Raw genomic sequence first — 14,191 nt, 5'->3', positions numbered from 1 at the left:
ACGCCTTCATAAAGAAGTACGCCTTTTACACATATGCTTACAAATATTTCCTTGCCAGTTTAACAACTACGTGACATATGAGCAAACACAGCTCCCGCCTTTTACCATCACCTGGATTTGTCAGATCCTAGCAAAGAACTACACGCCCTCGTTTGACACTCCTACCCAGGTGGGTGATTCAGTTTTCTTGACACACCGCAACCTCCGACTCGAACTGTAAACTGCAGTCAAGACCAGTGGAGCGGTGCTTTTCTCACTTCAAGCAAAGAAATGCCATATTCGAAGTTCCTGAGGGGGCGGATGATGTTGAGGACTGTCCCTCTCATCCTCGTGGGTATGTTCCTTTCTGCAGTTTTTTGGAAAATATCGCCTCATATGCGGTTATCCTCTGATCAAAAAACACCCCAGCAGTTCTCCAGTGACCTGCCCGGCTGTTTGGCTTTCATCAGCGGGAGTGTGGGAGAAAAGCAAGAAGTAGAAGTGCTTCTTGCATCCAGGACGAGGCGGACTCTTTTTTCCGAGGACTTCTACCTTAACGAAACAAAAAACTGTCCAGCTTACATCAAAAGGAGAGGTTTCATTACAGTGCCTCTTAGTGAGGAGGAGAGTCATTTTCCTATTGCATACTCTATGGTGATTCACGAGAAGATTGAGATGTTTGAACGACTCCTACGAGCTATTTACACTCCTCAGAACATCTACTGTGTACATGTGGACCTGAAATCCTCTCCCGAATTTCAGAGAGCTGTGGTGGCAATTGCGTCCTGCTTTCCAAATGTATTCATAGCCAGTAAATTAGAAAGAGTCATATATGCCTCCTGGTCCAGAGTACAGGCAGATCTGAACTGCATGAAAGATCTGTTGAAATCGCCTGTCCACTGGAAGTACCTGCTCAACACCTGTGGGACAGACTTTCCCATCAAAACAAACAGAGAGATGGTGATGACACTGAAAGTCCTCAACGGTAGAAACACTCTGGAATCTGAAGCCACCGCTGACCACAAGAAACGCCGCTGGCAGTATCATTACAACGTCACCGACACCATTACCGGTACAGACATCAGGAAGAGTCCTCCACCCATAAGCAGCCCCATGTTCTCTGGAAATGCCTACTTTGTGGTCACAAGAGCCTTTGTGGAACATGTGATGCAGGACAGAGAGGTGCAGAATTTTCTGGAGTGGGAGAAGGACACATACAGCCCAGATGAGCACGTGTGGGCAACTCTGCAGAGAATGCCCTATGTTCCGGGATCATTGCCTGCTAATGACAAGTACGACACGTCGGACATGCAGGCTCTCGCTCGCGTGGTGAGGTGGAGTTATTTGGAAGGGGACGTGAACAAAGGGGCCCCGTACAACCGATGCAGAGGGACCCACAGAAGGGCTGTCTGTGTGTATGGAGCTGGTGACCTCTCCTGGCTCCTGAGACAACAACACCTCTTTGCCAATAAGTTTGATCCTGAAGTTGACAATGTTGCAATCAGATGCCTTGAATCGGTTCTGCATTTCAAAGCTTTAGGCCATGACCCGCTGTCAAGACAATATTCAAATCTACTCTAAAAGTGCAATATTGTTAGTGCTTCACACCAGGAACCGGGTCTCAAGAATTTTATGTTTATTCTGTGGGTGCTATTGTCAGGATATTGCAAAAGACCTAAAGTCATTTTTTTATGGTCAGGATGTCTTCCACAATTTTTTTGTAATCTACAATATTACATTCCTTTATGATTTCAATGAAATCTGCATTTTTTGGGTGGAGTCTTAATGGACGAGTTATTCCAAAGCAGATCTGTAATAAATCCTGCGTATTCCAACAATACTTTTGCTGTTAAAAGCATCTAGATAATGCAAGAGGTTGTGGCTCGTTTGGTCATTTTGTACTTTGTGTTGTACAATCATCTTTTTCTCCTCAAAAGTTTCAGACTGCTTTCACAAACGTTCACCCTTCGACAGTCAGAGGGCAAATTCAAGTGAGGGGCAACAAAATAAAGCTTTATTTTCCCCAGGCAGGATTTCAGAGAACATCAGCAGTGAACAGTGAAAAAAGGTGTTGTCAGAGACTTTTTCTGTGAAACGCCACTCAGTGGGTCAATGACCTAAAATGCAGTTTAAAATCAGACCATAAAAATATATTAATTTCTCTCCTTTGACACCTTTTGAATATAAATATATATATTTAAATGTAATAAAGCAGAACATGCATCACCCACTTGTAACAGAGTGCGTTAAATAAAGTGTAGATACAACAGTTATTAGGGTACACCAATAAGCCAAGACTGACACGATATTCGGGAGTAAATAAAAAGGATTAAAAACATTTCAGACAGCATGTGGACAGATTGCTGAGGCTTTAGCCGCGTGGCACAAAAATACAGCAAAAAAAACGTGTGACGACGTAACAGGCAGCAAAGTTTCAGAAAAGGCACTTTCCTGATTCAACAGTCACATCGGCCACATCATTAACACATGAGCGACTCAAGTCTAAACGCTCTACATGGTTCTCCGACGAGTCCTGCAGTGAGGGCGCATCACTCCGGAACAGCGGCAGCCGCCACCTCCACTTTGCCGTTCATGTCCTGGTCGATCCTGCGGACAGATGCAAGTAGTCAGGAGACAGCCGTGTGACTGAGATAGCATGTCATCGCACAGAGATAGGATCAGCTTACTACACCGCCCACTAACACGCACTTTCCAACGCAATTAGATCCTGAAATGCAATCATGCACAACTCTGGTCAAAACCAGCCCCGTTTTCCCCAATGCAAACTACTGCAACGCATGCAGCATCGACTTGGCTCGCCTCGAGGTTTATTCGTAATCTTTATCACAACTTCTTCAAATTCCTGGTTGATATGAAAATCGGTGTCGACTGTATCGGCTTACTTCCCTTAAAAATGTGCAAATGCAGAAGTCCAAAATGTGTTTTCACAAAGGTGGTGGGATGATGAAATGCTGGAGGGGGTTGGTTTTCTTTTGTTTTTTAGTGAATGTCAGAAAATCGGCAGTGTGCTTTAGTTCATTTGTTTTGCTAATTCGCTGATAAACCCATCGCACCCAATCAAAAAAATTAACTTAAGCAAATACAAAAGTAAAACCCCTGCGCAGGCCCGCGGGTCCTCTACAGCCTCGCGGTTATTATACTTTTCGAGTGCAACACCCAATTAATCATCAGAGCAACTATATACACTCAGTCCTTATCAGTAATGTGCAACACATTTCTGTGTGCATAAGCAAAGCTGACAAAAGTCTCTTGCAATTGCCAAAAATACGTAGGGAGAGTAAGTGCAGTGAGTCATGCAAAGAGCTGTGAGAGTGAACAAGCTGGGTGTTCAGTGAGGGCCAACCATGTGAGGACATGGTTAATGTCAACCACAAACCACCGTGACGACGACAGTCTACTTCCTTGTGTTGTAGTTCCGCCCTCATTCAGTCAAACAGATATGAAGAAAAAAAAAAAAACTTACCCAACACCGAACACATTAAACTCTAAACCTGTGTTTGACATGACATGACATGTCAGTAAATATAACATCAAACCCCCAACTTTCACGACATCAGCTCCAGCTAAACTATTCACACACGCTGATGCAGGTTCTGGTGTCATCTAGCATCACAGAGAAGGAAAAACTTCCCTCTAAATACAAAATCTGAAGGTTTTGGTAGTACATATAAAAAAAATTTAAAATAAGACGTACAGATAGCTAATATAATTCTAAGGCGATAAAAAGGAGCAAATTTATGCATACGACACAGAATTGGCTCAGAAAAGAAATTTAGTTGGTTAAACAATCACCAAGCCACCTATTTTTGTCCACCAAACTGCCATTTAGAGTATTTATTTGGACTGGAGCTCCTAAAGGATTTAAGAGAAAGGCATGGAGGCTTTTGAAGAGTAAACTTGTCAATTTTGGCCGTAAGTTAACAGAAAATCATCAAACTCTAATAATATGCGAGAAAATAGGTGTCTTGGTGCATTTCTTTAAGCCACCTGATCATTTTATTGTTAGTTTTATAAAAAAAAAAAAAAAAAACAAATGCATAGAATGCGGAGACCGACCCTTGTTGAAAGTGCATAATACCTTTTATGGCTTTTCCTATTTTTTTCGTCGTCAAACCTTAAGAAGGGGGCAGGGAAAGTGGTTTTTAGCAGAGAAAAATACACAGCCAACAGCAACCACAAATCCAAAAGAGCAGAACATTTTTGTCTGGGCTTCACTGGGTCAGGATGAGTTTCTGTGCAGTGTTTTTAAACACAGTGACGACAAAACATCTGCCACATGTTAAGCCCCATAAAGGAGGAAGACGTCACGAACAACTCTGCAGCAAGAGGTCAATAGTTAAGCTCATCAGTAAATACTGAAACACTTGGAAAGGAAGGCAGTATTCCTAAATGCTGATTTATATAACAAAATCTTCAACACTACTAGGAAAAATGTGGCTATGAACATGGCCGTGTGCGTGTACTCTGCATCGGGACCTGTTCTCTGATATAGTAGTTAAACATGATAATATCACTAAAGTGTACAATTTTCATGATGTTGAAAAGTATTTCCTGCTTGTGAACATTCAGGCTTTGTAAGATGAAACATGGGCAATTAAAGGTAAATCGGACACTCGTTCCTCACTGGCCACAGAGGAAAGGTATGTAAGTGTTAGAGCTGAGCATGTGCACTGTTCTTAAAAAGAGCTGCAGGGCCAAAAACGTTGATCCAATTGAATTACGAAGAAACACAAACAGAGTTGGAGTGTCAAGCGTTCATTTCTTAATCCGTTTCTACTGATCAGCACATGACCGCAGCCCTTGGTGAACTACTGTTCACAGACTTGTACCAAACCCCGTCATACATTTAAAAACAGTGCTGCTGTGTTCACATACTTACTGTTTGATACAATCGGGTATGGACACATACTCCATTGGGACGAGTTCAGCGAGGTCTGTCAAGCTGTACACGTACTTGATTTTCTGAGTAAATTTGGAGCTGTGAAAAAGAAGCAGGGAAGTTAGGAACATGACCCCTAAATAACTCGCGTTCACCACTTCATTTTTCCAACGACTTCAACGTTACAGGTACCTTATGAAAGGTTTTGTGAGTGCCAGCAGGGTGCGAATAAACCAAGAGGGGTGCACTATTATTAAAGACTTTAAGTTCTTCCGTAACCTGTACAAAGAGAACGTCAACACGAAGTCAACCATTTGAAAATAACCAACATCTTTGGAATATATCTAAAAAAAAAAAAAAAAACAGGTGAACCCATTCAGACTCACCTCCTGTCGATCTGCTGATAACATTTTCTGAGCCAGCCGACAGTCGGCATCTTTTTCCGAGAAGTCGCCCCGTTTAAATACACGATCATATAGTTCTCGGCAACCAAGAGCTCCAGCGTGCCGATGACATACCTGCGACGTGAATTCCCCATTAATGACGGCTCTTAAAACGCACGCTCGAACAGCCAAAGTAATTCGAATAAGACTTACTTGAATAAATTGTCCATGATGTATCTGTAATTTGGTTGACTGCTCTCTGGCATAAAGCACACAGCAAACACAATGATGGCATTCAGACCATCGCCATAGTAACCTGTGGAGAGAAATTAAAACATCAAAAAGCTCTCAATATAAGGTTATGTTGAGATAAAACTATTTCCATAAAAAAAAAAAAAAAAAAAAAAAAAAAAATTTATTTACATGATTATCCTGCAAATAAATTTACCGTAAATTTGTACAATAACGGCACTGACCTCCGTGACTGATAACTCTCTTGTAAGGTTCAATGGCCTTCATATCCACTCTGTGATCCTGGTCTCCGATACGAAACATCCTCCAGCGTCGACCCTCATCCCTCTCTTCTGAAGCCGAGTATTCCTGCACCGACTCCACACCTTTCTGTAGCAGTTCTGTGGTTTTTGGTTTGGGGAGATCATCTGAAGACGTAAAAAAAAACAAAAACAAACGCACTTTAAATCAACAGCGACGCTCGGCCGTGATCCAAATCAGATACGTTTTGATCGAAAAAGGTGTCGTCGGATTTTCAGATCACTCCATTATCTGTGTTTTCCCTTTCCAATCGAGCAACTTATTGGCTTGATTCTTTCGTTTCTTTACAGCATGCTTTTCTCCAATTTTACACCAACAATTACAGGTTTTAACGCCACATATCCCTTTCAGTGCGAAACAGAAGAAAACAAAGGAAGTTAACAATTTTCAGGGGACACCGTGCAGTCCGCCTGTCACGTCACAGTATACAGAAGGAAGGGTGAAAAAAAAAAAAAAATACATCATTCACAGCAACACAACATTCCTGAGATTCCCGGGGAGTTGGTGCATCATGTGTAGCTGCAAGATATGCAGAACGTTCTGACGTCAACGTGTTGGTATCACCATGTACATCAAGCATGCAAAAAGCAGAATCATAATCAATTAAATAGTGGAACCAAATCACGGCATCACACATATATCGATGTCTTTCTATCAACTGCCAGTTGGCAAATTATTTCAGAATAATGACACCAGTACACCTTTGTGCATTATATCCAAATTCCACTCCCTATGCAGAGCAAAACTGCTCATTATTTATTTAATTAACTACAAATTCAAGTTCAAAAAGCCGGGTAAGCGTCTTGGAACAAAAGCTAAAATATTCTGAGGTTGAATTTGCTTTTTCTAACTGTGTGCTGCCTGATTGTAACTTGATGTTAACATTGTCTTTAATTCTAATTGATCTGATTTGCTGTGGTTTGCTTTTTTTGCACAAATGTTTAAATGGCTGGTGTGATGATCTCAAATTTGAAAGAAAGGGAAAAAAAAATCAACACGGGCAAAACATGAAGTAGAATTGGAAGGGTGTGAAATGTGAAAAAGCACATGTCACTTGTTAGAAAAACTGAAAACATGATCGGGATAATAGGAGTTGATTGAGGCGTGGTACACAAGAAATGAAAACATTTGAAAAAGAAAGGCTGTCCAACAGACCTTACCACAAGGAAGAGAAAAACCTGCTGCTGGCCTGCTGCCTGTTTCCAGACAGACAAGGGAAACAATTCTTCCAAGTGTAAAAGAAGAAGGCAGCAGTGTAGAAACACAAAAACAATAAAGAATATTTCAACCATACTCAAGACAGTAGCCCTCCAAAGCAAACCTGCAAAATCTACGAGAGTAAATGTCCATGGATGCAAGAACCAGCCTCTTTCTGTTCTATAAGCCGACCGTTAAATCCCTTATGCATCTGCTCATACATAAACCCAATGTGAACCTTTCTTAGAAGCTATACTAATCCCAATTTAACTATTTGTCAAAGTCTGTGTTAACAAGGCAAGCCTAAGCAAACAAGAGTTGAATGACAGTCTAAAGGGCTAAAGCAGAGCTGCTATTATTGTTTTCACATGACATAAATCCCTTACCTTCCCATTCAAACTCATTGCTGTCGTCAGAGGGTGTGTCTATGTCATCAAGGTCCAGCTCTGTACTTTCATCCAGCTCGTCAGAGAGTACAGAGCCTTCACTGCGGTCTAGTGTGAGACTGATTTCAGGAGCGGCAAGCTTTTTCTTCGCCTTCTTGCCATGGTTCACTGCATAGTCTGGGGTAGGTGGCAGATTATTAGTGGATATACCATCTGTGGGAACAATTTGTAGATATTTTTTCCAAGTCAGTGATGACAAAATAATCATATGCAGTGAGGAAATCTCCCTCTGATCCACCACTAATGCAAGCAGCTGCAGACAAAATCCAGGTGTTAGTTGGCGCTAAAGGTTTCGCCAAGTCTTCAGCGGTCTGAGTCGCTTCAATTAAAGGTAGGGTAGGAGATCCTGGATTTTGAGTCCCGCGAAGCTGCATTTTGAAAATACACAGGTAAAAAGTTCCAACCCTTTACTTCACTTTCCCCCCGAAGGCACGCCTCTAGAGTACATGAACGCGCACGAGCACAAAGGTGAACGAGCGCTGTTCTGACAGCAAGCATCGATCGTTGCTGTATTTAGTATATGCTAACTATACGTTTAATAATGCTAGGTGCTAGCCAAGCTGGCTCTAGTTTAGCTTCCTGCCAAGCTTCTGGACGCGTAATTCGTTCACGGAGCAGGGTACGCGCACAGGGGGAAGGAGGGGGAGGGAGGAGCAGATTGCAGTTTGATAGACGGCATCAGTATCCAATCATTGTGAACGGTCCGTTCAGTATGATTGGATACTTTTTTTCCTAGATTGTACGTTCTAGAGGCCACTAAAATTTTTCATATTTGTGTCAAAACTTTTAATTAATTGGTTGCAATGGGGGTGTGAAGAGTATTTCAAGCAATATGTAAAAAATGTTCCAGAAAAAGATCCCCTACCCAACCTTTAAGGCCCAGAAATTAAACGCTATCTAACAAGGTTGGAATGAACCAATGATTGTACCAACTCAGACTGCCAAGTCCTCTCACTTCTTTCATATGGACTTTAGAATGCACAAACAAGGGTAAAGAGGACAGATGATAACCACCAATGTCTCTTATCGTTCATGCAAGTTTGAGGATTAAATAGAAAAAAATATATATTTGAAAAAGTTCTTTAATACTCTCCTTGGTCCCTGTAGGGATGTATGGTGTGATGTTGTGTGATTGATTTTGTGATTACCAGGGTCTCGCTCCTCTGAGGTTCCTGCAAAAAGATCATCTTCAAGCTCCTCTTCCTCTGGGAGGGGTCTAATGTGTAATTAGAGGGTAGTCATGCCTTGAGTACACGTGTGATTCATGGACTTACAAAACACAAAGCTAGTTACAAAGGAACAATGCATGCATGACACAATACCGTGGAAAATCCTCATCCTGCCACTCTTCCTTCAGTTCAACTCCTTCCATTCTTAAACGGGCCTCTGTTGTAGCGACCGACTCTTGCCGCTCCAGGCTGGGGAAGAGAAAGCACACAAATTGAGTTCAATATCTCATTGTTAACAGTCTTGATGGTGAAAGTTGCACTAAAAATCAGCAGCAGGGCAGGATGAAGGATCTGTGAAATCCATGCGGATGGTTATCTTTCCTACGCAAGAGATTCTTGATGTAGACCATCTGATACTGGCTTTCCGCACTATCCCGGTGTACGAAGAGTTCACTGGATTCTCTGAATCCTGATGGTATTATGGACCATAGAGAAGAATTCTGCTGCAGTTTCACATTAAAAGGTTTTTCTTATCTATTGCATGAACACACACCCTGGAAGTACAAGCGAGAATATTTCTTTCTATACATCTCACTTGTTTACCTTGCATTTACAATACTGTCACAATTCCTTATGGATGTAATCATCATACAGTGAAACGCACAGTCCCATGTTCAGGAATGCCCTTTAGGAGTTTCAGCTTGCAATTGGCATCGTAATCAGCTCGCTGGCTTCTTGAAAAGCTTACAAGCTTAGTTTGTAAACCACAAGACTACTAACTAATACTGACCATGGTATCTGTATCGCTGCTGTACAGAGCTCCCTTTGATGCACTAATCCACAACCGTTTGGGCTTCCGTATGGACGCTGTGCACATGTTGCATTCAACATTTCATAACAAATCAGTTTAGCGGTCTGCTTATACGCAGCGCTAATCCCAACAGAACACTGGGGGAATCAAACTGCAACGGGAATGTGCTTTCCTGGAAGTAACTCATTTCTATCCCAGCACGATGGCTAAATAAATGGAATTACCTACATTTAGAAGTCAATTGGAAAAGACCAATAAGAATTTAAATGCTTAAACAACACAACACTGTACTTCATGAAGGGTTAATTATGATGCAGATCAATGGAGGGTGGTTAGATTTAGGCTAGGACTTCCTCCACACTCCAATTTCACTCAAGAAATGTCACGGTGAAGGCAAATCTTTGTAAAGTGAGTCGACTGAAAAATAAACAATTAGTTTTCTGGATTATGATATCAGCAATATTTCTGTGATACGAGCTCTCTCTTTAACACTTTTTAAATCCGATTCATTACGGTGTTTTAACCAGATAAAGTTATGTTACTGAACTGAATAAGATTATTTATTCATTTTCTGCAACATAAAGTCACAGAGTAGAGTTACTGCTGTGGGCAGCAATAAACCTCTTTTAACATTATCGATATTATAGACTATAGATTGCAATTTTCTTCTTTGCAAAATCCACTTCAGGGGCTCCAGAGCAGGCCCCAGCATGGAGCCAGCCCTAATGATCAGTTTGTTCAGCTTCTTTTAGTCACCGCCTCAGATGCTGCTGTCCCAACGGACGGCTGTAAAGCAGATTGCACTTTTGACCACAGACTTATAGAAGATGCGCAAAATGATTCCTCCAGAAGGTGAGTCTACACTGTCCCTCCATGTAGTCAGGCTCATTGTTATAGCTCCAGTTAAGTCTGTTGTCCAGATAAGCATCCAGTTATCAGGTAGCAGAGCAATCCCTTCTAGTCAGCAAGAGTTTGACTTGCCCCATCATGGTTATGTAAACAGTCAATGTTACGATGCCCTTTTTCAGCTAGTCAGTGGGTTTTGGATTTTACAAAGTTATCTTCGGGTTTAAATGAAAGATACTCCAATCAGTGCAAGCGGTTGCGATTCCGTGGAGGATTGGTTCCTTCACAGAAAAAAGCAACACAGTGGGTAACTTCAGGACAACAGCTGTGCTCATTTCTAACAGTTTTGCAACAGCAGTTATGAGCAATGCTGAAACGAATCGCCCGCTGTTACGGTCCTGAAGTGAACTGAAGGTTTTGTTGTTTAAACTTGTTTTTGTCTGTGGCAGGTCAAGTCTAAATCTAACTCGTAACATTTCTTGCTCTCTCCTGATCAAGGTACAAGCAGGAGAATGGCAAAAGGTCTGAAAAAGATACATCCTCACCTTTCGCTGGCTGTGTGTGGATGAGGCAAGAATTAGGAAAACGGGTTTTGTTGAAAAGCTGGTATGGGGGGGGGTCCTATTGTGTGTCATCTTTTTCCAAACAAAAACATTTTTGCACCCACACATCTTTGCTAACCTACAATGCCAAGGCAATGATGGACAGGATACCAAAAAAGATTATAGACTAAAGATTAAAAAGGCAACTCAAAGCACATTGAGTTGCCTGCGGTATGAAATGCGCTATATAAATAAAGATGCCTTGCCTAAAGTTATGATAACATATCAAAAGAAAGTTTTTACACAATACAGATTATTTTGTGTCTATTTTGTTTAAACTAATGCTACAAAAATTGTAACAATAAGCAATAGGGGTTTGGACTTGGTATTGAACATGAGACCCACAGGCAAATGTGCAATATCTGAAAGTATGAAAGCAGAGGATGTGCCATAAGAGCAGCAGCATGTCAGACGAAAACAAATGAAGCCAACGTCTAAACCTAAATTCAAGCTCTTCGGCAGCTCTTGGGGCTCTTACTCATTCCGTCTTTAAAGACGCTTTTTTTTTTTTTTTTTTTTTCTTCTTACAACCTGAAAACAGTTTTTTTGCAGCGGGGGGTGGGGGAATCTTGAAGTTTGCCCAATCAAGGCTGCATGGAAGCACTGAGATACTTGGATTATAAAACAAAGACACACGGGAAGGAGGTGACACCAGTCTTCTTAGTTAGTCTTCTCCAACTTCCCACTGGAGTAACTGCTCACTGCTTTATGTACTCCGCTTTTATTGACTTGGGTTTTGTTTGAATTTCCATGTGCTGGCTACAACTTGTATAGCAAAATCAGTTGGAGAGCAAATCCAAGTTGTATAAATAAATATATCACACTACCAGTTATTATTTCACTTTTAGGAAAAGTAGCAATTAACTGGGGAAGTTCAAATGACCATAATGGGCCCAGGCACAGCTTCTTGGCAATCACGCTCAACAATCTCTGGCCTGTCAAACAACTTTCAGATAATCCAGTGCACTTAAAGGGATAAAGACACTTGTACGTAACAGAGACATTTGACTCAGCCGCTGGCGTTTGGAAAAGCAGAATTAAAGAGATGAAGATATGAAACAATAACATTAACAGTTTCAAGTAACCAACACATACGCAAAACATAAGAAAATACAGACCTCCCAATGGGTGCAGGTGTTGAGTGTGGCTGGGGAAGGCTGACTGGGGTAGAGCTTCTTCCTCTCGACTGTTTCTGCACATTGTCTTGAGGTGTACTCGCCCCAGGCGTACTTCTTGTTTTTGTTAGACTTTCTTCAAATGCCTCTTCGCCATTTTCGACAGTAGAAGCTGTGCTAGTCTGAAATTCGCTGGAATCCTCCTCATCACCTTCTCCCGACACTCCGGAAGATGAGGGACTAGAAGTCTCTCTGTTTCCCAAATCTTCATGAGTCCTGCTGGGTGTGACAGAATCTAGACTGCTATTGTTCAAACTCATCTCACTCACACCCTTCAACGCTGCTTCACTCTCTATCACGTCCGATGCCATGAGTTTATTCTCCGTTCGCCCCTGATGCTAAGTGCGAGAGTCCGTTTGAAAAAAAAAAACACCCGGTCAGCTGGTTTTCCTAAATTGATCAACTTGCAAAACCGGACTGACACAACTTCTTTAGAAGTTTGCAGCTAACGGGTTAGCTCTCGCTTGTTCTACAGCTAGCCAAAACACAAACTGCCAGCTCCTAGCTCTGCGCCCTCACAACATCTCTAATTAACCAAATAGTGTCAAATGTCACACAGGGTACTTGGATTTAGTCACCTTTTCTAAATGCGTCACAGTGTGAAGTTGAGAGGCCAGAAGAGTGCTAGCTCTGCACAAGCAACAGTGCGCAGTGATCCTACTTATCAGTTTCCTTCCTTCCTTTCTCCAAGTCACAGCGCTCTCCTCTCCTGTGGACGTAACAAACGTTGGTCACGCTAGCTTTTCGGCTACAGGAGGCTAACTTAGCTAGCAGCTACGGCTAATGAAAAACTATGTTATTCCACCTAACGCCCGCTATTAAGCACGAGTCCGTCCAGCCGAGAGCTACGACACAACATTAGGAGCGCTGTTCCGTGGATCCATCTTAGGCATATCGATAAAACCAGTTTACTGAACTTATCAAAGTTTCTGACATCCCACCAGACAATGTACCGGTCGACACCGTGGACGGTTTGTCTTTGGGCTCAAATGTGTAAAAGCGCCCCCCCCTCAACGAGTCTGAAAAAGAGACTAACTATAAAAGTCCATGCACATACAATTCACGTGTCTCCAGGAGCGCTTCTTACAAATGTCTTTTCATTTTTTTTTTGTTACTTTTTGCACCTCAATGTGGCTGTTTCTGTCTGTCTTTTCTACATTGTCTGTGGCTGTTTTGCGTCCCAGTTTTGGCTGTTTCTGTCTGTACAGTTAGACATCTGTAGGCTATAGTCTTTTTGTATTTGCGGCTGTTTATTTTCATATTGGTCGTTTTTAAGACATCCTTTGGTCGTTTGAATTAAATTGACACAGTTTTGTATTATACGTTAGCTATGTTGCATCTCTTTTGTAACCATTTGAGAGTATTTTGCGTCACAAACTTTTTGGATGTCTCTGTCGGAATTGCGTCACTTTAGTGTTTGATGTACATTTTGTTGTTAATATTTACAGGTAAGTAGCCTAAAGCTCATGACATAAGCCTCAGACACTCATTGTATTCTGTACTGAGAATACAGACACAAGAAGCTGCAATTGACTGTTTTCATCCAAGTAACATTTTCACATTTTGATTGTGAAACCTATAACAGTATTATCAACTGATTAATGACGTTTAATGCAATTGAATATCAGTAATGTGTTGTTAACTGTGCTTCTTTCCACCGATGGAGTTTTAATCTGATTTTAAAATCAGTTACATGAATCACTTCAGTAAGTCTTGCGACCAACCATTTCCACTAGGTGGAGGCAGAAGCTCACTTAAATACTACAGTCTTTGGGAATAACTTTACTGAAAAAAAATACTCCATTACCACTATAAAAAAAAAACGAAATGTTTGATGCGTATTGAATCTGTCAACTTTGGTAACTCAAGAAACAACTTTCAATTCACTTTCCAAGTTTCATCTGATTTTAGTAATGGTATGCTGTCGTGTTTTATTTTTATTTTGTGATCCAGGATACACGCATACTGTAAATTCTTGTTTAGTTTAGCTATCAAAATTACGTGGATGTGGTCGTCACTTTGTCAGTATTTTTTTCTGGTAAACTCTATCGCCTGCATTTTACCCAACAGCAAAAAACAAAAAAAACCCCAAAGCACAATAGTTTGTTCATTTGAAGATAGTTTAAATACT

At 41.4% G+C, this 14,191-nt stretch overlaps 2 protein-coding genes across 6 annotated transcripts; one reads left to right on the top strand and one right to left on the bottom strand.

Moving 5' to 3' along the window:
* Positions 1-207: 207 nt before the first annotated feature.
* On the top strand, positions 208-2,642 carry gcnt3 (glucosaminyl (N-acetyl) transferase 3, mucin type). The gene has a single exon (XM_075469891.1). It carries the CDS (start codon positions 271-273, stop codon positions 1,558-1,560), a length of 1,290 nt encoding a protein of 429 aa, XP_075326006.1. The 5' UTR covers positions 208-270; the 3' UTR covers positions 1,561-2,642.
* bnip2 (BCL2 interacting protein 2) lies at positions 1,972-13,056 on the bottom strand. Of its 5 annotated transcripts, XM_075469889.1 has the most exons (12): positions 12,004-13,055; positions 8,780-8,875; positions 8,606-8,673; positions 7,398-7,610; positions 5,739-5,921; positions 5,476-5,578; positions 5,266-5,397; positions 5,072-5,158; positions 4,880-4,978; positions 4,079-4,114; positions 3,464-3,491; positions 1,972-2,586 (listed from the first exon to the last, which is right to left on the bottom strand). In XM_075469889.1, the coding sequence occupies exons 1-11, from the start codon at positions 12,369-12,371 to the stop codon at positions 3,479-3,481; spliced, it is 1,398 nt and encodes a 465-aa protein (XP_075326004.1). In that variant the 5' UTR covers positions 12,372-13,055; the 3' UTR covers positions 1,972-2,586; positions 3,464-3,478. The 5 variants fall into 5 exon arrangements, with proteins under 5 accessions (XP_075326004.1, XP_075326002.1, XP_075326001.1 ...); XM_075469887.1 differs by lacking the exon at positions 3,464-3,491 and having other exon boundaries at positions 7,398-7,574; positions 12,004-13,056; XM_075469886.1 differs by lacking the exon at positions 3,464-3,491.
* Positions 13,057-14,191: the final 1,135 nt, after the last annotated feature.

Source organism: Odontesthes bonariensis, chromosome 7 (assembly GCF_027942865.1).
Source record: "Odontesthes bonariensis isolate fOdoBon6 chromosome 7, fOdoBon6.hap1, whole genome shotgun sequence".
Taxonomy (NCBI): Eukaryota; Metazoa; Chordata; class Actinopteri; order Atheriniformes; family Atherinopsidae; genus Odontesthes; species Odontesthes bonariensis.
This window is presented reverse-complemented; position numbering and strand designations above follow the sequence as displayed.